The following is a 27,134-nucleotide window of genomic DNA, read 5'->3' as shown; positions in this document are numbered from 1 at the left end:
TTATGCTGATGATTAAAATGCCTTATGTATATAGGTGTACATAAGATGCAGTGGGAAACAAGTGCTTCCAAATAACTTTTCTTTTTTTTTTTTTTAATATTCTGATGCAAGTAACATTAAGAGGCTGCGATAAATAGTGTCACTTTTTGTGAGTGAGGAACTTTTGACAGTGTACGCTCTCAAGGAGAGAGAGAACCACAGAGGGGGACATGAAGAAAAGCATCCTTCCTCTTTATGGTGAAAACACAGCCTTCCTGGACTCATTTCAGTTAGAAGCCCTGCAAAGTTTCAGTCATACACACAATGATGAACTTAAGCTTGAACACACCTCTCATTCTCTGCATCCTCAGTAAGTACCAGAACTGAATTAATCTTTGTGCTAATTTTACTATTGTATGTTTAACTCATTTTAAATGAAACACATTTACTTATTATGTTCTTGGTGACTTTTATCAAGAGCTATTGTTCACGTTGTTTTAAAATACCTAAATCTATTGTTGTGTGTGCTGTTTGTTTCAGGCTGGATCTCTGTCTCAGTGTCTGAGTTTCAGACTCTGAGGGGCCGACCTGGTGAAGAAGTCACAATGTTGATCTCCAACATTTCCAAATTCGACTCTGTGACATTCTGGTTCAGGCAGATCAACAAAACCAAGGTCCGCTGCATCTCAGTTATGATCAAATCTGACAGCGCAGCAGATTTCTGCGATGGATATAATAATGGAAATTTTGAAATGAGATCAAACATCTCCAACCTCTTTCTCAAAATCAAACACGTGGATTTATCAGACTCTGGACTGTATGTCTGTGGATTCTACACAAGTGGCCGTCCGATTTTCAGTGTGGTAGATTTACATGTTGAAGGTAAGATTGCTGCAAAGTCTTGTTTTTCAATTGGTACCTGTTGATCATTCATGTACAGTTATGACCTTAATACATTTGTACGTTCGTACCTATCTTCTTATGGCTCTTGAAACATGGTACAAATGTTAATATGCGGCAAATCAGTCATAACAAATCAAGACTAAATTCATTTTCATTTCATTAAAAGGTGGTGGTGAAGTGATGAACATGGGCTCTAAAGGTAATTTTCTCCTACAGAATTCTGCCATTGTGTAAGTTGTCAATCATTTCCAGGTAAAACTGTAAAGCTACATTATACCCTTTATCACTCCAAATCAGCGGGTATAAACAGGTTTTTTGAACGCTAATAAAAAGCTGATTGACCCTTTTTCGACGACCAGTCGAATCTGCCTTTCTGTTCAGACTGAGGACACGCGTAACAGCAGGGAGTGGTATCATCACATGCAGTTACAGAGCACACACGCAGACACAGGGGAGAGAGTGAAACGAGAGAGAAAGAGAAAAAGGCATCTGTCGTATCTCATCCCCGGGTTGGTGCTCCTGTCAAACTGTCAGGGCCTCCATGGGAGACACTTCGATCTGTGATTGTGTGTGTGTTTTTTTTTTGTTTTGTTTTTTTTTTATTATTTAATGGCTGCAGCTCACTCTTTCATCCTCACACACTGTGTAGCTGCAAGCACCGTGCTGGAGCCGAGCCGATAAATACCTGTGACTACTGCAGAGTAATTTGACCCAGCTGTGAATGTTGATTGTTCCCTTTTCAATTGCTGACAAAAGCCTGATGTTAGCGGGTCTTAGCGGGTTTTTTGATCGATGGCTTTAGTCAAATTTTAGTCAAATTACATGATACTTTCTTGTAGAAGAGTAAGATCAATTTTTAAGTGTGTGTGAAGGTAAGATTATTATAAAATCCGGTGGTTTCCATCCCTCTATCCAATTCAATAAAATGACATTCATTTTAGTTTGTTGAAAACATGAATCTCATGATGACACTGACAGGAAGTCTCAAAGTAAAGTTTACAAGTTCTCATGCCAGTAAAGGAAAAATAGAAGCATATTATATTACTTTTCTTTTCCCAGAGGCTGAAGGAGTAACCAAGCTGATGAACGTGATCCTGGGTGTTCTGACTGGTTTCCTTGTGATCATCATCGGCCTTGTTCTTAAATTCACGAAACCTTGGGCAGGTACTTAACAAAAATTGCTGATTGTTTGATTTACAGATTATTGTTTTTATACATTCTGCAATAATTTTTGTCAGCATGATGAAAAACTACAAAACTACTTTTGGCCAAAATGTAATAACATCAAACTTTAAGGAAAATGAACTGATGAGATGCATCATTTCTTAAATTCAGCTGCCATTGAGGAACCACAGCGATGTAAGGTAAAACAAGACTTATCATTTATTGTTATGATTTAATACATTAAAAGGAGCTATTTGTAAGTTTTGCTTTTTCTACATAGCCAGCGTTAGCATTAACAGTTGTTTACTTATCAGTCTAGAAGAAACGTGAGTTCAGCATCAAACTTCAGTACTTTCTCACCAAGAGCTGTCACCAGCGGTGGAAAGCAACACCAATGTTAACTCTATCACATCTTTTCTTCTACTGAAGTTAGCATGCTAACCAGCTAGCCCCGGCCCGTTTTGTCACTTCCCAGTAGCAACTCACTGTAGCCTCCAATCTGCCCTGAAGACGAAGTGCTGTTCAGAGGGCTTATTATAGCCTCTTGTATTATAAAGACAACAATCACCACCACCTGCTCCTGGCAAGAAACCACGTTTGGCAGCAGAGAAAACTTACAAATAGCCCCTTTAAAAGTGGGAGAATGTCATGAGGCCTGTGTAACTGTGTGGACTCTTATTGACAGAGTCTGGACTCGAAAGTGAACGATGCAGCACTGAGTGTGTATTCAGGAACGATGAGAAACGGGAGGCCTGCATCAGAGAGAGAAGTGGAGACTCGTGTTTTTTACTGTGCCAGCAGATAGACTCAGAGTGGATCTGATTCTTTTATCATGTTTCTGTGCTTTTCTTCTCATGTCTCTCTCTCACTCTGTCTTCCTAAATTACTGAGACAGCACAGTGCAGGCTGAGCTAGAGTTGTTCCGATACCGTTGTCGGTTAGCCAAAGTAACAGTGTTATGGGTGATAACGTGGTTAGTTCCCTACTAGCCTAAACACCATTGCAAAACATCAATGTAAACTGGATATTTTAACTGCGATATTAATGTACTACATGTCTGAATTAAAAACTAAAATTTACCCAAAGAAGAAAGATTGTTGTATTGATGGTTGCAAACTCACATACCCAGAGTTCCACGGTGCACTGTGGTTACAAGCAGCACTGTGTGCATTAGTGAGATATCTATTTGCATCTTCACACTTCTGACACACTCACACCACTAGTTTATCTTCACAATGTGTATTAATGTGTATGAACTTGTGAAATGTGTATGAACTTGCCTGAATCAAGGTGACACTTACACAGCCTCATATGAAACCGTTCACTCTCCTCCAAGCTGTAGAGATTTAACACATGACACACTAAAGCTAAACTACAACAGGTGCAGGTCCCATCCATCTCCACTGTGACAGTTCACTGTCTTCTCAATGCTACTGCAGGTTACTTAACAAGGACTATTTAACTGCTTCATAGACTATATGCATTCTCCGTAGGTTTCAGGTTTCTAACCCTAACCCAATACTTATTTTAACCCAAATCCTTTCCTAAACCTAACCAAGAAGTTTTTGTGCCTAAGCCTAAAGAAGCCTTGACCGTTATTATAGTAACCATGGTGACAAAAGTAGATACGCCACTCTCGGCACAGTCTGCGTGTTTATTACAGTAACCATGACAACTGAGGTCCGGTACGCCTGTTGCTGACACTCCTGAGACACTCCTGTGGGTCATATCAGAGGGCTGAGAAAAATGACTTATCTGGTTTTTCAAGTTGGAGGTCTTGTTGCTAGTAGTCAGTCAGTCAGTCACAATCATTCGCGTTTTTAGGGCTGATGTGGTCCAGCCAAAAATGTCAGTTACTCATTACTTAAAAAAAATCACATTACTATAACGACACTTTCCAACAGCTCAACAGTTTCACACTTACACGTCACATCTGTTGTATTTAATGAGTAGGAACAGAAATGAGACACTTTGGTTTAAGAAGACACACAGAGTGTAGCAGTCCACAAAACATAGGCCAGTCACCACACACACAACTATACTCACAAAAAACTAAAGTCCCACGTTGACACACACACAAACACACACACACACGCACACGCACACGCACACGCACACGCACACGCACACACACACACACACACACACACACACACACACACACACACACACACACACACACACACACACACACACACACACACCAAAGTGTCCAACCCAACCCAAACCCAGATGGTTCCCAAATATAGCAGCTAGCAAGCGAAGAAGACAAAACAGGTTTGGACTTACCCTGGAGTACCCCTGGTATCCCAGTACCAGAGCTGACACATCCTGGACCAGTGTCTCTCTCCACTGACTGCAGGGACAAGCTTCATGTTGAACTCTAATCCAACTAAGACAGCAAGCCCACCTATTTCTACCTGAGCCAGTTTGTTTTCCAGTGTGTTTGATGTGAAAATCAACATAAAGCTATTTAAACATATAGACTATTATCTCTAATCCTGAGCCTGACACACACACACACACACACACACAGCCTGTTATGGAAGCATTATATCAGCTGTCTGGTAGTGATTTTTATGATGACGATCATGGTTATTTGAATCGTTTCAGTCTGACTGTCTCACATAAAAGCCCTGATACATCTTATGAACATTCTTTACATGGAAACTTAATATGAAATGACCTCACGCAATTGTTTATTTTTCTAATTATTTGAATTATGTGGTTTACTTTCTCATCACAACTAAATCTCTTGTTGTGTCTGTTGTTTGAACTTTGTGGCTTTCACATTTCACATTGCTCGAGGTATTTACGTTGTTAGTGTGAGCGAGGAGAAAGAAAAACCCGCCTTTTAACCCTGAGACCGCTCTTACTGGAGAACAGTTCAGTGCTGCAGTCTTACTCTACACATTATGATGGACCTCGCCATGTTAACAGCTTTATTCTGTAAGTTTGTCGGACCCATTGTTTTTAATAGAACACATTTTTTAACATCTCTTCAAAACAGCAACAGCACTGAAACATACACATTCCTTCTTAATGATTTAATGAATGTATATAGTTTAGTTCCTGTTAAATTACGAGTGTTATATGTTTCTGTTTCAGGCTGGATCTCTGTCTCCGTCTCTGAGTTTCACACTGTGGAGGTCCAGTCTGGTGAAGAAGTCACACTGATGTGCACCAACTTCACCAGTTCTACCAGTCACATATTCTGGTTCAGACTGGACAACAGACCCAACGCCACCTGCATCTGCTCCATGTTCACCTCTGATGGCAATGTTACGTTCTGTGATGGATTTCAAAATGGAAAGTTTAACATGACGTCCAACATCACTACCCTCTTTCTCCAGATCAAACAAGCAGATTCATCCGACTCTGGACTCTATTTCTGTGGATCTCACTGGAACAATTGGTCAATAATTTTCAGTGCAACGTACTTAAAGGTTCAAGGTAAGACTTCTGTAAAGTCATTTCTGCCATTGGCAAAGTAAGGACTATGGTAACAACAGATTATAACAGATTGCAGATTATATTTATCATTAGTCTATATATCGCTACCCTCAGTCAAATTTCATTGTCACTGTTGTATTTAAGGAAGAGCCGTCTCCAACAAATAAGATTTCCAACTGTCTATTTATATATGAGTCAGATCTTAAGCCACTGGAGATAAAGTTCTGTAGAGAAAGTCTAATTTAAAAATATTTCTTGTAGAAAATCCTCATGCAACAACAAGTGTGATTCTGGGCGCTGTGACTCTTTCCCTCATCATAGCTGCCACCGGTATAGCTGTCACAGTCAGCAAACTTCAGACAGGTACTTGCTGAAAACAGTTTAAGTTGTTCAATATGAAAAACAAATCTAAAGCTTCCAGTCTATTAATGGAAATGTTTTTTAAGTGATAATTATTTAATTGAGATTTATTGTTTTTATCTTGTAGCTGAAAATCAAGAACAGAATCTACAACGGAGTGAGGTGAATCTAATTTTAAAATAGAGTTAAGATTAAAGGTCCCATATTTTACACGTTTCTGATGTTTTGTTTGAAGTCTTGATATTCATCAGAAGATATATCTGTGGTTTTGAGAACTAAAAGGTTTTACATCTCCTCTCAGACTTCTCTCTAGAGCTCTAGCTACAAAAGGTCGGTGAGTCTCTCTTCTGAGGCTCAGTGTCTGAATACAGGCTGTTCATTCCTCTGTGGACTGAGGCTTTGATACTTCCACAGTATTAATATAGAACCTAGACCTGCTTTATAATCAAACAACACATGGACATCTACCTTTATACAATATGGGACCTTTAAGGTTAAAGTCAATTTGAAGGTTTTGTGATGGAATTACTTTGGTAATTTATCAGTGAATGACTTTATTTCACCTCAGCACCTCAGCTGTGTAAGATGTGTGACTGTAAATACTTTTATTGACAGAATCTGGACTCTGGTGACCTGAAAGATGCTGCACTGAGTTTGTGTTCAACAACAATAAGAAGCAGGAGGCCTGCATCAGTGAGAGAAGTGGAGTCTCATGTTATGTATGCCGCCAGCAAATAGACACAAGGACCTAATGTAGCTACACCTCATGCTGGAGCAGGAGCTGCATCATTTTGTCAAAAAACAAAAAAAAACAATTTAGTTTTGTGATAGATTCTTCATTCATAAAAGAAGTGTGATCATTTTTGCATCATCCCACTCTCTTTCTCAGCTTAACTCTGTTTTATTGATGTTGTCTAAAGAGTACAACAAGTGTTTGATGGAGGAAGAGCCAGACAGAGCAGAGTCTGCAGCGCTGAAGGAGACACATCACATGTGTGACAGGAAGAGACAGCTCAGTGTGGTCTGAGAACAGCTAAGGTGAAAATCGCGAGGCCCATTAACGCCATGTTTTGCAAGAAAAAAGTGTGAAATTAGCTTGTGAACACTGGCTGAGTTTCATTTCAACTTCTGTTCATTTGAAAAAAAAAAACACATAGCACAAACTAGTAACTGCATATTTTAATGGTGATGTCAAAGTAAGTGTGTGTAAGGATCTGGTAAATCTATGAGGAAAAGTACATTTGTAGTTGAGCATTTGGTCCCATCTACCGACCTAGTATTCCACTGTGGTGACAAACAGAACCGTCTGTGTCACTATCTGTATCATTAAAGGGGCTATTTGTAAGTTTTCTGTGGTTACTTGACAAGAGCTTTGGCCATCGCTGCGTTTACAAGACAAGAGGTTATAATACATCCTCCTCCTGCTTCACTTTGCTGACTTTGCCTGTATGTCCTACATTTCCCACCTTTAACACACGTCTCAAACATCGGCTTAAATCGAACCAGATCAGCGATCACTTTAAACTCAGTATGCAGCAAAATGTATGTGTCTTTTTATTTGTATAGTTTGTTTGTAGTTGTGTATTTTGCTTTATGTTACCTGCCTAGGGACGTCGGATGTATGTTTACATTGTTTTTGTACTGATGTTCATTAACATGCAGTGTCTCTATCAAATAAAGAAATTAATAAAATACTTACATTTCAAAAGATTCCCTCACTGAGTGTGAGGTTCATTTTTCGACCTAAGTGGTCACAGCAACGTTCAAATGCACTGCAGTACATAGTTCAGTAAGTAAATACATCATCATTTATGCAGCCTGATGCTCAGCACTGATTCACACTCAGTTGAGTGGTAAGTCCTCGTTAAGTCAGTTGTTAATCCAACCAGTGACGAATAAAACTTGCCCATACTAACATAATGCTCAGAAGCCTGTTATTCACAACAGAACCATCAGATTACAATTGTTTGTGGTTTAAATTATAATAAACTTTTAATGAGGAGGTAAGGTGCTATGAAACAAAGCTGGGCTGACAGCTTTCAGTCACCAGTGAGGAGCTCCACTGCTACAATCAGATTGATTGACTGATTCAGTCACAGAGTGGAGACTCAGTTTTTAGTCAGTTTGAACGTCTGCTAAACACCTGTAGATCAATGAGCATCCTGTCAGTGGTACAGCACTCTCAACCCCGTCACTGCTCCCCTCATCACAAGTCACACTTTACAAACTTGCATCACTACATTGTTGTAGCACTGTGACACTTGCCCAGCCTCAAACCAACAAATTTACTCCACTTAAAGGCTGCACATTTTTCAAGGTATGTCAGAAAGCTTGAAAGCTGCAGCAGGTGTAGGTCCCATCCAGCTCCACTGTGAAATTTGCATTTGAACTTACTGACGCTTCAAACATTAATCCAGTAATTATCACTGTCCAGGTAAGATTTAAAATGTTATTACTGTAGCAGCTTATTGTAAAGTTTACCATTAACATTAGCATCACTGCACAAGCTAATTTTGTTGATCATTATTTGGATCAACTGCAGCAGTTTATAAAGTACCACACACAATTCAGATTTTCAATGTCTGACTTAAGGAAACCGTGAGAATTACAATTCTAACACATTATACAGTACTATGAAATCGAATAACCTGGAGCTGAATTGGAAACTCTGCCTGTGTTGCGTGAGCGTGGCGGCTGCCGTGGGTGAGCTGCTGCAGAGAAACATGTGTGTTCACACCAGCAGTGTCATGGCTGCTGCAGCTCTATCTCTCTACATAGAGTTTGCAGGATACTATTTTCCCTGTGGTATGTGGACGTGGTGTCAACGAGCATGGAGAGATACTCTCAGGTGTCCTGATGTAGAAAAACATCGAATTCAGCAGAGAACATCGTTATTGCTGTGAATTATCCTCCACACAGCAGGGTTGAACCTCTGTGTCCAGTCCAACCAATATAAAAGCTTTCAGCTAAAACATCTGTTGGATATGTCATTAACAGGGCAGCTGTATAAGGTATCCTTGTACTTTATAGACTTATACAAACTGATTCCCTAAATTACGTTTTGTAAAATATTGCCACATTATCAAATAAGATAATAACTTTCTCATTGCAGATATTTTTTTGCAGCCATTTTCTAGAAAGCATTTCTATTGTCCTTCTGAGCGACCAGATCAACAGAAGAACATCCCGCCTCTTTACGCTGACACCACTCTCACTGGAGTATATGAATAGTTCAGTCACCAACATTAGAGTAGTGCAGTCCTACTGTACACACAACAATGACCTTTAACTTGGTAACAGCTTTACTCTTCACCTGCAGTAAGCACTACTTTACTTTTTCTCTATACAACCATTGCTAACCGTTACTTCAGTAATCTGATGGAACACAAACTTAGAAACTGTTTATTAATAACATGATTAACTTGGTTCCTGTTGAATTACAGCTTTGTGAATAAAATACTTTCTGTTTGTTTCAGGCTGGATCTCTGTCTCCGTCTCTGAGTTTCACACTGTGGAGGTCCAGTCTGGTGAAGAAGTCACACTGATGTGTACCAACTTCACCAGTTCTACCAGTCACATATTCTGGTTCAGACTGGACAACAGACCCAACGCCACCTGTATCTGCTCCATGTCCAGCTCTAATGCCAGTGTTACGTTCTGTGATGGATTTCAAAATGGAAAGTTTAACATGACGTCCAACATCACTACCCTCTTTCTCCAGATCAAACAAGTGGATTCATCCGACTCTGGACTCTATTTCTGTGGATCTTACTGGAACAATTGGTCAATAATTGTCAGTGCAACATACTTAAAGGTTCAAGGTAAGATTGTTGATGTTTTGTCTGTGTTTTGGTTGGAAAGAAACAGATATGTGCCTTCTGTACTCGCTGATCTCAGGCAGTGTATGATACAAAAAGTTAAATGTATTCATCTTTCTTGTAGAAGAGTCTGTTGAACTAGCAACTCTGACGAGTGCGATCCTGAGTGCTCTGGTTATTTTCCTCATTATCGTCGTCATTGTTCTGGGTCTCAAAATCAGGAAACTTCACACAGGTACTTGTATGTGTTTTTTATGCGGCAAGTGCACGACTTTACAAATACAAAACTTCCTGTTTACCAAGAAAGTATGAACAGCAACATTTTCGATCAGTGCACTGACCAGATGTGCCGTTTCTGTCATTCAGATTTAAAGGAAGAGGGACACAATCCACAACACAGCCAGGTAATCACAATGTAACTTTAGATTAAGATCAAAGTCTAGTTTACATGTTGTCTGGTCTTATATTTTCTCACATACTCAGCTGTGTGACATTAGTGACTATATATTGTCATTTACAGAATCCAAGCTCTGCTGATGTGACCTATGCAGCGCTGAAGTTCAATTCAAAACTCAGAAAGAGCAGTCGGCCTGCATCAAAGAGAGGGCTGGAGCTAAACGCTGAGTAAGCTGCCACCAGATAGACTCAGGAAACCTCTGGAACAGCTGCTCAGAGTGGAACTGGTGCTTTATCATATCAAACTGCTTTTGAGTTTTTTTGTGCAGTTAGTGGATGGGAGGAGTTGCCATTACTATAAAAAAAAAAAAAAAAAAAAAACTGTCAAAAAATGTTGCAATAAAGATTCTATGTTCATGCAAATCGTGAAATCGCATACATCTGTATTTGAGGGCAAAAGAATACGATTGTTCCGAGCCAGTAATGACACTGGTGACTGTTCAGACTCTCTTATACTGAGAGTTAGATGGAGGTCTGCAGCAGTGACGGAATGAGCGAGCCACGGATCACTAGTTTGACAGGAAGAGACAGCGCAGTGTGGTCTGACCACGGCTGAGGTGAAAATCATGAGCTAGGGTTTGGGTTAGGCCCGTTAGGTCAAAAGTCTGAAAACAATCTGCAAGAGAACTGAAACAACATGAAGAGCCATAAAAGTAAAGTAACTGTTGATTAAAGCACTTTAACAATCACATACCCAAACTTGCACTTTCCACTGGAGAAACAAGGCTGAAAGCAGAGGCAACCACAGGAAGACTGGCCCTCAGCTCTCTGCATCATAACCACAAACATTTCCAAAGAAGGACAAGAGATGAGGCTTTTTTTTTTTTTTTATTAAATATAAAGGGTTGAATGTGTACCACAGGGACACCAGGAAGCATGCAGGGGGCAATGAGCAATCAGGTGAGAGGCACAAACTAATAAGTGGGCTCTCAGCCAGCAGGTTGTAGAGACGCCAGACTGCTTCCATACAGATTTTAGTTCTGTGTTCTCTGTGGCCGAGACCTTTTGTACCCTCACGGCTCTCGTGGTGTGGTTTCATAAACTGTTTTATATTCATTTCAGTATTTTACTGCTTGTGTACGGCAAGTGCGCAAATTGTAATTTTTTTTTATCATTACTAGTGGTTATGACATCACTTGTTGGTAGAAAAAAAACACATTGTAGGTAGAAAAGGTGAAAAGAGATGGATGAAATGCATCATTATCACTGGATATCGTCAATGTTACCATCCCAGCTAATTCGTGCTCCGCTGGTTCGCAGGCAGAGCACTGACTGTCGATTATTTTAGTATTAGGAGTTTTATTCATTATTTATCTTGCCATTTATTGTAGAGTTGATTTCATATATGTGGCGGGAGCAAGCAGTGATATCCAGTAATGAACAACCAACACCCTACAACACCACCTTGGTTAATATATTTCCCAACACCAGAGAAGCCATTCAGGTCCGTTCTACAAATGCAGCAGGAGATGTGGTTCCAGTAAAAAGAAACAAAATGTTTTCTGTTATGTTTTCTTTATTACAATATTAAACAATTGCTAAAAGTGATTAAAGCAACACCCACACATTAATTCTATAAAAAAATTTAAAAAAAAATGTAAAAATAGAATTTATTTTTTTATAATAAATTTAAAAAAAAGAATGGGGAGCCTTATCAGAGCTGCTACCAGTGAGGGATGAGAGGGATCCCAGGGAAAGTCAGACCATTTACATGTGAAACACACATACACTCAATGGTGGAAAAACAAACAAAAAAAAGCCCAAAAGAACCTTAGGGTGCACTGCACAGTACACAGGAGGGAGACACCGCCACCTGAGGTCACCAGCCCCACCACCTTAGGCTCTGAGCTTCTGAAAGGGACAGGGAGAAACAATGAATGGGACTACGCTCCAACCAAAAATACTAAAGCTACTCAACAAAGATTATCTACAAACAATGAACCACTCAGGCGGTTGACAGCCACGCATTTGTAAAAACAAAATAACCAAATAAACACAACAACGTAATTAAGGTGGGCAACAAGAAATGCTCAACAATGTAAATACAGCGAGGCAATGAACGAGGCAAAATTATTGTAATGGGAAACATTATCCACAAAGAAAGAGGTGGTAACTTAATCAAAACCAATTAATGGGCAAAGCAAAACACAGGCCTACATTAATTAATCAATTAATGCATCTAAACAGCAGAACTGATTTCAAATACACAGGAAATTAAACAATCACTTAAGGGGTTAGAAAATACAAAACAAAAACAAAAAACAAAACCAAATTATAAACAACAACGACAACAACAAATAAAAAACATTTTTTTTAGAATTAAAGCAGCAGCGTTTCCTGTATGTGAGCCGCCGCAGCTCCACACTGAGTCAACTGGTCTCAGACCCCATCATGAATAACAAGGCTATGTATTTTAATAACCACAGTGCAAACCAAAGAGTGGGAGCTAGGGGCTTGACACCCACACACCAGCTCTGCGAGGGAGAGCAGAATATATCGGGCTCATACCGCAGGCAATGTCAACATAAAACAGCTGTTACTCCACGTGCAGCAAGAGATAAGATAAAGAGCACCTACCGACAGCGATCCGCGAGCGGCTCACTTCGCAAACGAAGGGGGCCGGGGGGGTCCACAATAAGGGGAAACTACAAGAGGGTGAAACGCTTGTTGTAATACGCATAGACCAGCAATGTGGAGCAGAACTTTGTAGCCACTGCTACCCTATCTGCCACACGCCGTGCTGAGAGACCTGCGGCGAGCAAACCCGGAAGTCAGGTGTGTGCCTTAAGCATCAGAAAGCGTTGAGATGGCAACCACCCACCTTTAAACATGTGCCCCAAGGCAGCGATTGGCTAATAAGGGCTGAGTGGTTAGAGCAACGCCCACTTATCCCTGACAGAGATGAGTTAAGGGTTCTTTATGTGGCTGGTGGTGGTCTCCAGTCCAGGGTCTGGGTGCTGGGAGGTCACTCCCCTTTCGATTTTCGTGATTTGGTTTGTGATGTCATGTTTTATTGGTGTGGTGTTTCATTTGAAGTGTTTTCTGGGTTATGGTTTTTCTCGCAGGAAGAATACTCCCTAGCGACCAACTCAAACCACCCTAGCCAACCATCTGTCTCTTCTTCCTTTTTTTTTTAATAGATAGCCACAATACCCGCAGTGACTGATGCAGAAATTGGAGCCCTCAAATGCACGTACTCTGGTGTAAACAGACTTTTCACTTTTAAACCTTTGAAAGTAGGAATGAAAAACAGTACAGGAACTGAAACCGCAGCTCAAAGGGAAACCAAATGTACTTAAAAATATTGATGGATGATTATAACTGATGTATTAACTTGTAATTTCATATTTTATAAACTGGTTATAGGTTTTCAGCTGCATGCTATTTTTTCCACTGTGTTACTGACACAATTTAAGCAGCAGCCACAGCACACATCAAATAATAATTCAATTGGCAATACTTTGTCAATATCTCAGACATTTTGCAGCATTTGAAGACACCATGCTGCAGCAAAGATGGAGATCAGTCAGACAAAGTCACTGCACCTCATTTGATCATTTCATGTCTCTAGTTCTACAAATGTCTACATTAACTTGAATTAACACCACGTGGTTGTACGCCTCCATCAAGCAGCCAGGTTGCAGGAAAAAACGGTCACACTCTCCCCTTCCAGAGGTACAGCATTGAATAATAGCCAGAAGTGTTTTTGCAGAACATTATGATGTCACAGTGAAGTTGACCTTTGAACTTTTGGATATGAAATGTCATCACTTCATCATTTTATCCTTTTAGACATTTGTGTTAAATTGTGTCATAATTAGTGTGTGAATTTGTTGAGTTATGGTCAAAAACATGTTGTATGAGGTCACAGTGACCTTGAACTTTGACCTTGACCAAAATCTGATCAGTTCATCCTGGAGTCCAAGTGAATGTTTGTGCCGAAGAAATGATCTTGTGGTGTCACTTGAGATATCACATTCACAAGGCTCGAACTTTGGTGTGACCTTTGACCTTTGACCACCAAAATCTACTCAGTACATCAGCTCTGCCCTGGCTGCGAGGCATGAAAACACAATGAATCAAATTATTTGTTACTTGCAATGAAGAGTACAAATGTATATTACCCGCAGCTGATGATCTGATGATCTGACGCACTGTTGCGTCAGCTGTCTGTATCAAGAGCGAGATCTCAACCAGAGGAAGCTCGGCCTTCAGCTCTCTGCATCACAACCACACACAACAAAAGCCTACATGTTCCAAACCAGAGCGCAATAATACGCAAGATATTTTTGTGCTTGATTTCTTTTTCTTTTTTTTTTGTGAACTTCCTGTTGTGTCCAAACCATGTGTATTAACAGTGTGAGAAAATGTAGTGTGTAGTTCAGTTTCGTCATGTAAATATAGTATAAAAGTATGATACTTTTTTTTTAACTGAGCATGCCTACAGTAGATATTCTCTTTTCTTACTGTTTTAATATGTCGACATATTAAAACATATTTCCAAGTAATATTTGTTGGGTTCAGGTGGATAACACTCTCAGAAAGAAAGCCTAGGCACTTCAAACACGTGGACCCGCCACGTTGATTAGGCTTTGGCTGGTAATTTGTAGTGCCTCAGCCCCTGTTGGCTAATTAGCTATCATGCTAAAAACAAATGACTGAAATTGGCCTCCCTGATTAAAATGTATAAGAAAGACAACAAGGATCTTAAAGTGTGGCGTAAAAAGTGACTTCAAATTTATGAAAGAACTTGACAAGGCGTGACAAGTATCATCCTGGTCCCTCCACTAAAGAGGTTCCAAACAACATGAGTTAAAAGTTAAAGCTAAAGTTAAAGATAAACCTTCATAAAGGCTTTTTTGGAGGATGGGGTGGGTGGCTGGGGTTGGTAATGAGCAAGATTAAGAAAACCACCCCGCCTTCAGACTTCCTTGTTGGAGCTTAGTGTTATAAATATCAAGTGCAACAATGACAGGCTCATATGCATGATGATGAACTTTACTTTGACTTTAAGTGTTTTACTCCTGTGCAGCCTCAGTAAGTACTGGCATAAAGAAAAACATCAACTGTAATAATAGCTGAATTCATGAAGGTTATTGTTTTGGTACCTGTAACTTTATCAGCTGTGTGTCTCTTTCAGGCCGGTTCTCTCTCTCAGTGTCAGAGTTTTACACCGTGGAGGTTCAGCCTGGTGAGGAAGTCACTCTGCTGTGCACCAACTACACCACTTCTCCCACTCAGATGATCTGGTTCAGAGTGGTCAAGCGACTGAAGCCCCACTGTGTTGTATCTATATTCAAGCCCTCTGAGTCTGCTTCATACTGTGGTGGATTTCAAAATGACAGATTCGACGTGACGTCAAACATCTCCACCGTCTTTCTCAAAATCAAACAAGTGGATTTATCTGACTCTGGACTGTATTTCTGCGGATATAGCATAAACAAAAACCCGGTTATTGTCGGTGCAACATATTTAGAGGTTCAAGGTAAGAAATCTCCCATATGCAAATGTTACATACTGAATTTCCATATATTAAATATGCACTATAATATTAATATATCTAGAGGATGTATGAATGTGATAATAATATATCCCTTTATACTTCGCATATGTAGCAATATCACTCTTGATATAGGGACATATATGTCATCAATATGTTACAGTAACTCTTGTTTGACTGATGTGGCCTATACGTGCTTGTCGAAATAAGGATTTTGATGAAACATTATCAGCATAATGTAAAATTTTAGATTACAGACTCTTCAGATCATCACAATTTTTGAAATTCTTCCTGCCTCACATGAACATTTCTGTTGTGCATTGTGTCTGTCAATGTTAATATTAATCAAATCTCTTTTGTAGAAGTGTTTGATGGAATTGCAAAGACAACGAGTGTGATCATGGGTGCTCTGACCATTTTCCTCGCTATGGTCATCATTGGTTTGGTTGTCAAAATAATACAAAATCTTCAGAAAGGTATTTTCGCATCCTGTTTTTAAGTTTTAAAATCAGCAAGATTTTTGAACAGCGTTTACTCAATTGACAAGACATATTGTTTCTCTCACGTAGCTCATACTGAAGAAGAGAATCCAGAACAGACAAAGGTGATGCTTATTAAGTTTTTTAAATTTCTGACAGTACAATCACTTCAAGTCATTTGTAAGTTAATGATATTGTAGTTTTCTCACACACAGAGACACACACACACCTATGTGAGATGAGTGACTGAAAATCCTTATATACACAGAGTCAGGGTTCAGATGACCTGGACTATGCAGCAGTGACCTTTTATCCAAAAAGAAACAATGTGAGTCTCTCCTTTCAGTTTACTCTTGTTTAGTCTACAGTTTAAACGATGCCAGTATCACTTTATTTCAGGACTATTTCTTTGTTCAATGTTTAAGATTTCTTTATGATTTCTGACATCATCTGATATTGTTAATGAAGTCCTATAATTAAGAATGATCTGACTCTTATTGACAGAATGTGGACTGGTGACCTGAACGGTGCAGCGCTGAGCGTGCATTCCCCACAATAAGAAACAGGAGACCTGCGTCAGAGACAGAAGTGGAGACTCATGTTATTCACAGTGGAACTGATGCTTTGTCATGTTAATCTTCTGATGTGATTCTGTGCGGCTGCTTAATGGTAAAAGTTAATATCACTTCATCAAAAGTTCGGATTTTGCAATAAAGAGTTTTGCATGCAAATTCTTGGTAGTGCTGTATTTTTAATTCTGTCCTGCTCCTTTATTTCGCTCTCTCTTAATCTCTCTCTCTCTCTCTCTCGCTCTGTCTCTCTCTCTATCTCTCTCTTTCTCTCTGTCGCTCCTCCAAACGCTGTTACCTTGTATACAGAATCTGATTTATGTTAGATGTAGGAGGAGCCAGTTAGGACAATCATGACTGTACATGCTACTCAGAGTTGAAGTAGATGTAGGTCTGCAGCAGTGGTGGAGTGAGGGAGCTGCACCTCACCTGTTTGACAGGAAGACAGGAGACAGCACAGTGTGGTCTGAGCACAGCTGAGATGAAAATCATGAGGCCCAGCTGTATCAGCCTAGTCTCAACCACAGGAAGACTGGCCTTCAGCTACGATGTGCTACTTTCTCGTGTCACTTTCACACACAACAAATTATCTTGATAGACTGTATTGATGAGAGAGAGAGAGACCACATGCCAAGGAGACCTTTCACTACAACAACAGTTTTTCTTCACTAACTTCTCAAATATACAGTATATCTGAATCTAATTGATTCATGAAAATAAATTCAATTATTCTCATATTTAATCAAAGGCAATGATGCATTTCTTTTTGACTCCGAAGTCAGATGTACAGGTAAGATTCTCCTAAATATTTCTTTCATTGACTGTTGATGTAAAACATCTGGATGGTTTCTCTTCAGTTCTCTAATGTTACTCAATGAGGGAGTTAAACTGTTGGCTCTTTCTTGCAGAAGAGCCTGATGGAATAACAAAGCTGAAGGCTGTGATCATTGCTGTTGTGACAGTATTCCTCATGGTCATCATTGGTCTGGCTGTTAAATACAGGAAACTTCAGAAAGGGTACTTTTGAGAGCTGCTGGTACTATCTTTGGTTTTGTTCATTTAAATTTGTGTCAGTACGATGGAATAATCCCTTACTTGCCAAATTGCAATTAACAGTGACGTTAAAGGACAATGATGTTGAATTAGTTAATGAGTTAACCAGGAAAAATCTACTTTTGTAATAAAGATCTTGCTTGCTTGTGCTTCTATTGTCTTCTGTCCGACAGAATTAGTCCAGCTCGCGATTGGTTAGTGATGGAGGCGGAGCCAGTGAAGACACTGACGGTCGTTCAGAGTCTTCTATATTGAGAGTTAAATTAAGATGTGCAGCAGTAAGTGTGAGTAAGGGGGTCAAATCACTTGTGTGACAGGAACAGATACTGCAGTGTGGTCTGAGCACAGCTGATATGCGCTCATATGCAGTAGTGAGGATGTATAAGCATTGATGCCCTGCTTGTTATTTTCCATTGTGGTGATAAATGGTGCTAAAAGTGAAGTATGAACCACAGGAAGACAGGCCTTCAGCTCTCTGCATCACAACCACACACAAAAAGGGTATGTTTTTTTTTTTTTTTTTTTAAGAATTCTATTCCATCAAAAATTTCTTTAAACAAGTAAGATTTTGTCACTTTTAAAATGAGATCCAATCTCCTTATGTATCTTCTCATCGTCTGTCTACTTGCGTTTACGACCATGGCCGTGCATTAACAGATACACTGTGATGTCACACAACTGACAACACCCATGGGAACTGAACTGCAATATGAAAGTAATTAGAGCTGTTAAAACAGAAATTGATCTTTGTATTTTGTTCCACGCTGTAGTGTGAGCACTTGAGAGACTTAGTTGTCAAGTTTACAGTGAGTTTTTGAGCAGAGACATATCAGGGGAAATCTTCACCAACATTATAGAGTTGAAGCACTATATAGTGATGATCAGCAATAAGTAGATGATTACTCAATTTAGATCCATTGTGATCACCTTTCAATTTTAGTGATAAACTCATTCATTGATTTTTATATCTACAGATGCAATTTTAATTTACTGTGTGAAAATCATGTTTGATACTCACTGTGTCTGAGTCAGGTGATTATATTTTGCATACAATTATGGTTCTGAAGGTTAAACACACTAATACTACTTAAATAAACTAATGTATTTTATGGGACATCATAACATCTGGACCACACTGCACAACCACACAGCTGGCAGGGTGTTGGATATGTCAAACCAGTAGGAACTTTTGAATTATGAGCATGTTTCCCCCTGTTGGCCTTTAGTGGTATGTACAGGTTCAGAAAAAACGAAACTGAAAGAAAACTACACCCACTGATGATGTACTCAAAAAAAAAAGCACTGAAATTCTAATCAATGCACCAATATGAGGCCATTCATCATCTTAAGAATGCATTATTACATTTTCATAGAAAGCATGCATTTAATTTCTACAGTGGAAAATCTACTTTCCCACCCAAAAAAAATAAGTCATTTATATTTTTTTCTTGTCTATTAGAATTTAAATATTTACAAACGTGATGAAAAAAAAAAGTTCACCTTTTAAAACAAGACTAGGGGAGCTCAGCATCATGAAAACCACAGCTAGGTGTCAAACCTCAGTCTTTTTGATACCAACCAAAACGTGTTCCTTTGTTGTGGAATCCTGGATTGTACAGTGACAACAAACCCAAGCCTCAACCTCATGAGGAAACTGCTGTGGTAAGCTGGTATTTATAAGAGAGTTATTTATGAGAAATGCACAAATTCTAATTATAAATTATAGGGAGTGTAATAGTTAAATAATTTTTTTAGTTCTTTAACAGATGCTTATTCCATACAATTATTTTTGCTGAGTCAACATAAAGGTTATACATTACTTATACATAACTCAAAAGTACTAAAAAAAAAAGTTTCTATCATCTCAGTACTACAGTATAATCATACTGAATCCCAATTATCACCAGTAACAATTGTTACTTTTCAAAAAAGCTAAACATACCCTCTGATAAAAGATATGTTACATCCTACTAAGTTGGATTGCGCAGTTAAGACTAAAGAAACCTTAAATTGTAGAGAATGTAATTCATTATAATCAGGAATGATGCAATTTGGGAAACGGCTACATCTACACAGCTTTAGTATCAGTATATTAGTTAACAGTGAGTCCACATTATTGTTTTAAATATTTTATTCATGCAGGTCAGAATCCAAAATGGCAATACAAAGCACAGCACTGTAAACTTCTCACCTCCATCAAAATTCTGTGTGTAAAATCAGTGAATATGGCAACTTCATTGTATTGACTTATTTCCCTGCTTTACAAGGGTTTAATCAAGCTCATCATGTCTGTAAAACAAAGTGAATTTCTGATTCTGTCCTCAAGTCAAAATCTTGTCATCTAACCAAACCTAGCTATCCTAAATGTCTCTGAAATTTCCTGTTCCAAAAACATTTGCCGCAAAGCCAAACATGCTCTACAATTTGCTGGCAGTGCAGGAAAAAAAAAAAAGACAACTATATATGTAGCTCAGAATTAATTCCCAGCAAACACTGACAAGAACAGCAGATTTACAGCTGAAAGGATAATTGTGTACAGCATGGAAAACAAACTTTAACTAGGTAACACTCAGGGTCCTGTAAATAATCAAAATCAAAGTAAATCTCTGTAGTAGATAACTAGTAATATTTACCTATAAAACAGTTAAATGTGAGCATGTGCTGTCTGTAGTAGTTGCAGTAGTCCTTAAAGCCCTGGACTTACCTGTTGACTCTGAAGATCTCCAGTCGCCTTTGATGTCATCTCCCCCCAGATTCAAAGGTAACTAGTCTCATCTATGAAATCTCACCTGTTGGGTGTGGCCCTTATTCACTTCAGCTATAATGGGAGCAAGTTTCAGTTTTGGCATTAATAGGGGGGGGGGGGGGGGCAAGGTAAAAGGTACGCTGATGAATGATAAAAGCTGTATTTAGTATTTCAGAGAAGGCCAGATAAGAGATGTTTCTTTAATCAGCGTGACGATTTTAACAAGTTTGTTATTTCATCATAAATAAAACGCATGATCAATGATTTTGTATTTACGAAAGTATTCAAATCTATTCAAGCGGTTACACTGTTGAGGTGTTTTAGCGCAGGGCATGATTTGAGCACATCTGTGAACAACATTACTGCACAAATCCGTTTTATTAAAAAAAAAAAGATCCAACAGTGGACAAGTACATGTGAACGCCTTTTGGTAACTGTGCTACTAACAGTTACTTTCTAAATGTGTAAAAACTCCTATGTCTTAGCAGTTTAAATTTTCACAGCAACGCCACATGGAGGTTTAGTTTTCGATGTAAAGTTTAACATGATGGAAGCAACGTGCAGACTAGATTTAATACCAAACATAATTCAGTTCAGTTAAATCTACAGTCACAAGTATCGCCTAGAAACTTCTGCTGAAATGATTCAGCTTTCTAAGGTTACACACCACATCAGAACACTAATTATCCAAACGTAAAGGTACAATTAAAAAAAAAAAAAAAAAAAAAACACGCCTAACTCAGACGTCAAGCATTAAAAATACTACAGCACAATGACAAACTAAAACAATCTGGGGAAAAAAATACGAGATTAAAAGTTGTCCCAAAATAATAAAAACAAAAACAGACGTGGACGTCGGCAATTCAGTTCCTCCTGTGAGCATCTCAGGGGAACGTAACGCGCTCTGCCGCAGACAGGAAGTGGATAGTGTCACGTGCATCAGGAGGCGGCGGCGAGCGGCGACGCAGTCGGACGACGATCCTGAAAAAAGAGCAAATGACACAAATGAACTGTCTGCAACTGTTGATACAAAGCACGTTGTTCCATCGTAATTACCTAAATGTTTAGTTTTTTACGAGTTCTGTATCTCGAGAACCGTTCTTCAGTCAGAGATCCCAGACTGGGCAGTCTGCCTTTGTCGGATTATGCCACATATTTAAACTGGTATTAGCTGAAATCCAAGTAAGTGCACAGCTGTGCATTATCAACGAATTTACAAACTGTTGAGTACCACTGTACGCATGCTTTTTCAAACCTTGTTTTCCCCACAAGATCTAGAGCGTTCGGAGCAGGTCACAAGCTGCCTCTGCCTTTATGGGACGAAGGGCAATTTCAGAAAAGATATTAACACCAATCTACCTCAGACCTATTCTCACCTTCACATGCCGGGCCTTGCTTAATAAGCGTAGCGTGCAGGCGGTGGCGGGGGCAGCCGGTCTGCGTAGGGGTCCCTGGCACGTGGAACTCCGTATGCCGGGACCCGGGAGACCGGAGAGAGTCGGGAGCGCTCATAGGAGTAACCATTACTGGCGGGGGGCATTGGCGTGCTAGGCGCTCTCCTGAGGGGGCTGCGATCTCGGGCGTAGTACGAGGACGGGGGAGGTGGGAGGGGGCGACGCTCATACGGGTCAAGCGGCGAGGTCATTAGACGGTCTCGGACGACGGCTGAGGGGGGAGGGGGAGGAGGAGGGGCGCCAGCACGTTGATCCTCATAGGAGGCGATGCCATACGGACGAGCTCTGTACTTCTCATAGTAATCTACCACGCCATATCTGTCCCTCTCACCCTCATAGGGACGGTCGGGATAAACAGCTCGTCTAGGGGGAGGGGGTGGCAGAGGGGGGGCTGGGTAACCTGGGGGTATATGGCTGAGACGGCCTCTCAGGTAGCTGGGTGGGGGAGGCTCGTGCCTCTCTCCTGGATAGCGTGGAGGCCAGTAGCCACCTCTGTCTGGGGGAGGAGGGGGGTAGTCATCCCGTTCGTCATGTCTGGGACGGCTCTTGGAAATCTGGACATGGATGCGTTTTCCTAAATACAAACGAAATTACAGATAAGGAAAAAAAAAACACATATTACATAATCAGGTTTAAAACAACCACACACGCTTCACAACTACTTATTTTACATGATGGCACTTTCTTACCTTGGAATTCTGTGTTGTCTAGTCCTTTGATGGCATCCATGGCCTCATCAGAGTTGGACATATGTACAAAAGCAAAATTCTTGACAACAGCACACTCTGTGACTGTGCCATACTCTTCAAAGAGAGCACGGAGCTCCTCATCAGATCCCTTCTCTACATTCGCTACATGCAGTTTGACTGAGCCCTGGTTCTTCCCGTGGCTGGCCTCCACGTTGATTGGTGTGCCATGGAGCTTGTAGAGGTGCAGATTTTTGATGGCTTTGGTGGCGGCCTTTCGGTCATCCATGTGGACGAAGGCGTAGTTCTTGATGATGGCACATTCTGTGACTGTGCCGTACTGTGTAAAGAGTGCCTTGATTTCATCCTGGTCTGCCTCCCGGGGCAGATTTCCCACAAAAATTTTCACCATTTTTTTTTTTAAAGACCTGTTCCAAGGCAATTTAGAGAAAACGGGATAAGCAGGGGTGGAGAAAGAAAACAAAACGTTCAATTAAAATGAATAGTGTTTACCTTTTTTTATAACGTTTAATAGTAGGCCTAAAGCCTTTGCTCTCTCATAGCTACGAATTAAACGGGCCCGTTCACTGCAAAATGGCTGACGACAGTTAAACTAACGCAGCAAGTCAACTTTTTAAAAATAAATTATCGAACGCATTTTAACATTAGAACATATATACCCTGTTTTGTATCATTTAAACGCTTCTATGGGGAAATTAGGTCTTATTTTTTACGAATTAGCTTGTGCTAGCTGTTAGCTACGGTTAGCTCGCTAGCCAAGCCACGCTAATAGGCCTACACAAAGCACCGCAGTCCAAGCGCAAAGCAGCGAAACGGCGAACAATCAAAGATAAGTAGATATTTCAAGATTTTAAAATGCGTTGAATAGTAAATACTAAGACACCAGCGTGAAAATAGGTTACCTTTTTTTACCAAGCGGCCACTACAAAGAATTCAAACCCCTTTCGAGGGAGATTTCCTCTGACCAGCTTCCGTTTCGTTTTTGCCTAGCCGGTTTTTGCCCTCTGCCTTCTTCTTCTTCTTCTTCGTGTGTGCTGTTCAGGGTCACCACCACACCGCCACCCACTGGTCAGGGGGAGCAGTGCTCTCCGTAGTGCAATGGATAATAACAAACGTTTATCTACCGTGTGCGCTTTGTTTTATGTCTACAAAAATAATTCGTTGACATACTTTCCATCCTGTGGTGACTGTATATTATATATTCATGTAATGACCCTGTATATTTGATAACGTTTAAAAAAGGGTGACATGTCATGGTTTGTCCTGGCCTTCCCGAAATCCTCTTCCAGTTCCTCCCTGTCCAAGTTTGGTCAAAAAAAACCACTGGGCAGGGAACTAAAGAGATTTGTTGTTGACGAACTACTGGTTGTAGATAATGCAGGGTAGGTTATTAACTTGACACCATGTAGCGACTTCGTGTCTTTTTCAAGTTGCACACATTTTACGCTTTCGTTGCATCATCAGGAATTTCCAGGGCTGCTTCGTTCAGGTGCTCATCATAAAATTGTATATAAGAGAACAGCGATCCACCCATGAAAGATTTCATTAGAAAAGTTGAAAAAATGAACATTGAATCAAAGCACTGATTAAGTTGCGTTTTTTTATTTTTTTTTATTATCATTATTATTGTAGGACTACTGGCACAAACTGTGAAATGTGCCTATTGAACCTCCCAAATTTTAGGAAAGGCAGGATCTCCAGCCTGCTCTTATTGTCTAAAAGTATAAAACACAACTATAATAAGTTTACAATGGTATAAAAAAGAAAGAAGCAACTTAAATGATCTGCAAAGCCAGACTTTGCCGATCTCTTCCGAAATTGACAAAAGTCTGAATTTGCACTTGAAGGCAGCATTGTTACTACTGGGTCTTATGACGGTGACGAAACTCTGGAGAGAAGAAAACAGCTTGCAAGAATTTCTGGTGAAAGTCTTCCTGTTTTCATCGTCAGCAGCAACACCGTTAGTTTGAGAACTTACAATTGGTATCATTTGATTCTGTTGATGGATTAAAAGCATCTGTATCTGCAAATTATAAACATCAACATACAGGTAAGGCACAAACATTTAACAGTAGGAATTTATATGGTGTTGTATTACTTTACTTTTTGTTTGACTGACTGGTAATTTCATCCACCTCATTTAACTGTATTCCCAATGTGTTTTTCTGTTCCTAGAGCCTTTCTTCACAGAGGGTGTACCCGTTACTGATATCATCAGGAATATTTTTTCACCATGAGTGTGTCTCAAACAATGGAGACAGAGGAGGATCTCCTGACTTGTCTCCAGATCAAGCTTTACCACCCTCAGCAGAATAGCAAGAGTCTTTATGGATTGCTTCCCCTGGGGAAGAGGAGCAGACACTCAGCAGATGACCCTCTGAGGCTGGGCCGTGACAGCCAGACCTGCACCTACACCCTTGTCGACCCTCGGGTGTCCCGAAAACAGCTGGCCCTCCACGCCTACCGCACACCCCAGGGCCCAGACATGCTGTTCACCGTCCAGAACCTGAGCCAGAGGGGACGACTGTCTGTGAACAGCTCAGCTCTGGGCTACCTGGAGAGGATGGATCTCCCTAACAAGGCCCTGATCCGGTTCGGAGAGTATGAAATCCTGATCATCCGTGAGTCCGGCGAGGCCAAGGGGAGCTTTGAGGTGGAGTTTGAGATGCTAGCTGTGCCTCCGTCAAGGGAGACAGGCATGTGTGTGCCTACTATGACACCTGTCACGGACACGGGTGCTTGTGTGATGAATGGTCTCCCATCTGAGCTCATAGCACTTGGCCCCCTGGAGACTGACGAGACTCTCATGTGTCAGTCATAACCAACCAAATGTTGTGACCTGCTTTTATACTTTTTTTTTTATTGACTTGCAATTGAAGGCAACGCAAAATGCCCTGTAGTTGTTACATTAGAGTTCATACAGGCTTAGTTAAAAATCCCTGTTTATAATGTGAAATCATCATTGTTTTGTATCCTATATATATATTACTTTCATGTCTATATTATTAAAAAAAAAAAAGCTGTGACCTTAATAACTCTTACTTTGTAAGTGCAAATGCTATGAGGTCTTAAATGTATTGGTTTCTACATTTTCATCTCACACATTAAATTGTTTTCAGTAACATGTTTTTGTGAATGTTGTTGTTAAATACTCAGCCATAGCTCTCATCTCACAGTCACAAGATGCTTATGGTATTCATTCATACAGCCGTTCCCATATACAAAAAAAACTGGTGTAACATTTCGTCTTTTAGAAACAGGTTGTTCCAGATTTTCTTGAGATAAAACAGCTCTGCTCTTCATTTTGAGCTCAGGTTACAGTGAGTAGCTGAGGTAGACAAAAAAAAAAATCACTTCTCTTCTTGGCATCAGTTTCTTAGGAATGGATGCACTTTTTTTTGCAGTTTCATTCAGTGGTAAAAGTATCAATACAATAATGTAAAATGACTCCATTACAAGTAAAATTTATAGTTATATATTATTATACAATTTTTAGTATTATCACTAAAATATACTTAATGCTTCAAAAGTAGTATGCCAGAATGCAAAAGTACCCCTTTTGCATTCTGGTCTCTTTCAGAGTAATGTATTATTATGTAATATGTAAGTGTTATTGGTACTGATAAAGTAATCTGTAAGGAGTATTTAAATATTATTTCTAGTTCAGGTAGAGCTAATTGTAACCACTTTATATGAGCTGATAATACACTCCGGATTAATGTTTTCATAATAATGTAACAATATAATGTATATTATATAATAATAACAAAATAATGTAGAATAAAAAGTATATTTCCATCTATAATGTATTGGTGTATAAGTATAAAGTAAGACCGAAATACCTAATTATAAATACCTCAAAATTGTTCTGAGGTACTTGAGTAAAGATTCATTTTATTTCTTTTTAGAGCAGGCATGTTTATTATGTCCTCTACACAGACAAAAACAGCAAACACCGATACAAAGGTGAGACAGTGTATGACCATAAAACAAGATTACAGTGTCACATCGCAGCAGCCATAAATGTTTGGAATGTGATCACTTTCATGCAGCAGACCTGATAACCACCGCTGGTCAAGACAGTACCACCAACTCTGGTTTCCTGAAACTCCATCCCAGCAGGAAGGGACTGTGCTTCAACAGAACTTTATTTAAACTGAAATAACCTGTGACCAAACAAAACTAAAACAGAAATAGAGAAAATTACACCTATTCTTTGGTATTTGTGGGGGATTTACTTTCAGTTTTATATTGTGTAATTCAGATTATATTGCGTTGTCGCCTTCTGACTAGTAGAGCCACTATAATATCTGTCCATCTGTGGCTGGATACCTGTCCTACCTCTCACCTGGTATTTGCTGCAATAAGTGATCTTCTGTTAATCGGTTTTTCTCACTTATCCAGAGACAAAAGCAGCATGTTCATCATTGCTGAACAAGCTCATCTGCAAATTTTATCAGGAAAAAGTCATTGCAAAATCAAGTGACACTGAC

At 39.7% G+C, this 27,134-nt stretch overlaps 5 protein-coding genes across 6 annotated transcripts; 4 read left to right on the top strand and 1 right to left on the bottom strand.

Annotated features, from left to right (window-relative positions):
• Nucleotides 1–264: 264 nt before the first annotated feature.
• Nucleotides 265–3,125, top strand: LOC130164047 (uncharacterized). The gene is made up of 6 exons (XM_056368432.1): nt 265–349; nt 520–861; nt 1,049–1,081; nt 1,942–2,046; nt 2,218–2,246; nt 2,732–3,125. The coding sequence occupies exons 1-6, from the start codon at nt 304–306 to the stop codon at nt 2,849–2,851; spliced, it is 675 nt and encodes a 224-aa protein (XP_056224407.1). The 5' UTR covers nt 265–303; the 3' UTR covers nt 2,852–3,125.
• A 1,756-nt stretch (nt 3,126–4,881) lies between these two features.
• LOC130164854 (uncharacterized) lies at nt 4,882–6,708 on the top strand. Its single transcript, XM_056369843.1, has 5 exons — nt 4,882–4,995; nt 5,155–5,499; nt 5,761–5,862; nt 5,987–6,021; nt 6,475–6,708. Exons 1-5 carry the CDS (start codon nt 4,962–4,964, stop codon nt 6,595–6,597), a joined length of 639 nt encoding a protein of 212 aa, XP_056225818.1. The 5' UTR covers nt 4,882–4,961; the 3' UTR covers nt 6,598–6,708.
• Nucleotides 6,709–8,820: 2,112 nt separating this feature from the next.
• On the top strand, nt 8,821–10,515 carry LOC130164717 (uncharacterized). 2 transcript variants are annotated; one of them, XM_056369631.1, is made up of 5 exons: nt 8,821–9,177; nt 9,336–9,680; nt 9,805–9,912; nt 10,044–10,081; nt 10,198–10,515. In XM_056369631.1, exons 1-5 carry the CDS (start codon nt 9,138–9,140, stop codon nt 10,303–10,305), a joined length of 639 nt encoding a protein of 212 aa, XP_056225606.1. In that variant the 5' UTR covers nt 8,821–9,137; the 3' UTR covers nt 10,306–10,515. The 2 variants fall into 2 exon arrangements, with proteins under 2 accessions (XP_056225606.1, XP_056225605.1); XM_056369630.1 differs by having other exon boundaries at nt 9,802–9,912.
• A 9,332-nt stretch (nt 10,516–19,847) lies between these two features.
• rbm4.3 (RNA binding motif protein 4.3) lies at nt 19,848–23,891 on the bottom strand. The gene is made up of 4 exons (XM_056369632.1): nt 23,544–23,891; nt 22,624–23,048; nt 21,857–22,508; nt 19,848–21,461 (listed from the first exon to the last, which is right to left on the bottom strand). Exons 2-3 carry the CDS (start codon nt 23,030–23,032, stop codon nt 21,877–21,879), a joined length of 1,041 nt encoding a protein of 346 aa, XP_056225607.1. The 5' UTR covers nt 23,033–23,048; nt 23,544–23,891; the 3' UTR covers nt 19,848–21,461; nt 21,857–21,876.
• Nucleotides 23,892–24,510: 619 nt separating this feature from the next.
• tifa (TRAF interacting protein with forkhead associated domain) lies at nt 24,511–25,759 on the top strand. The gene is made up of 2 exons (XM_056369633.1): nt 24,511–24,691; nt 24,817–25,759. Exon 2 carries the CDS (start codon nt 24,875–24,877, stop codon nt 25,460–25,462), a length of 588 nt encoding a protein of 195 aa, XP_056225608.1. The 5' UTR covers nt 24,511–24,691; nt 24,817–24,874; the 3' UTR covers nt 25,463–25,759.
• Nucleotides 25,760–27,134: the final 1,375 nt, after the last annotated feature.

Source organism: Seriola aureovittata, chromosome 23 (genome assembly GCF_021018895.1).
Source record: "Seriola aureovittata isolate HTS-2021-v1 ecotype China chromosome 23, ASM2101889v1, whole genome shotgun sequence".
NCBI lineage: Eukaryota > Metazoa > Chordata > Actinopteri > Carangiformes > Carangidae > Seriola > Seriola aureovittata.
The sequence above is the reverse complement of the archived record's forward strand: the minus strand, read 5'-3'. Positions and strand labels throughout refer to the sequence as shown.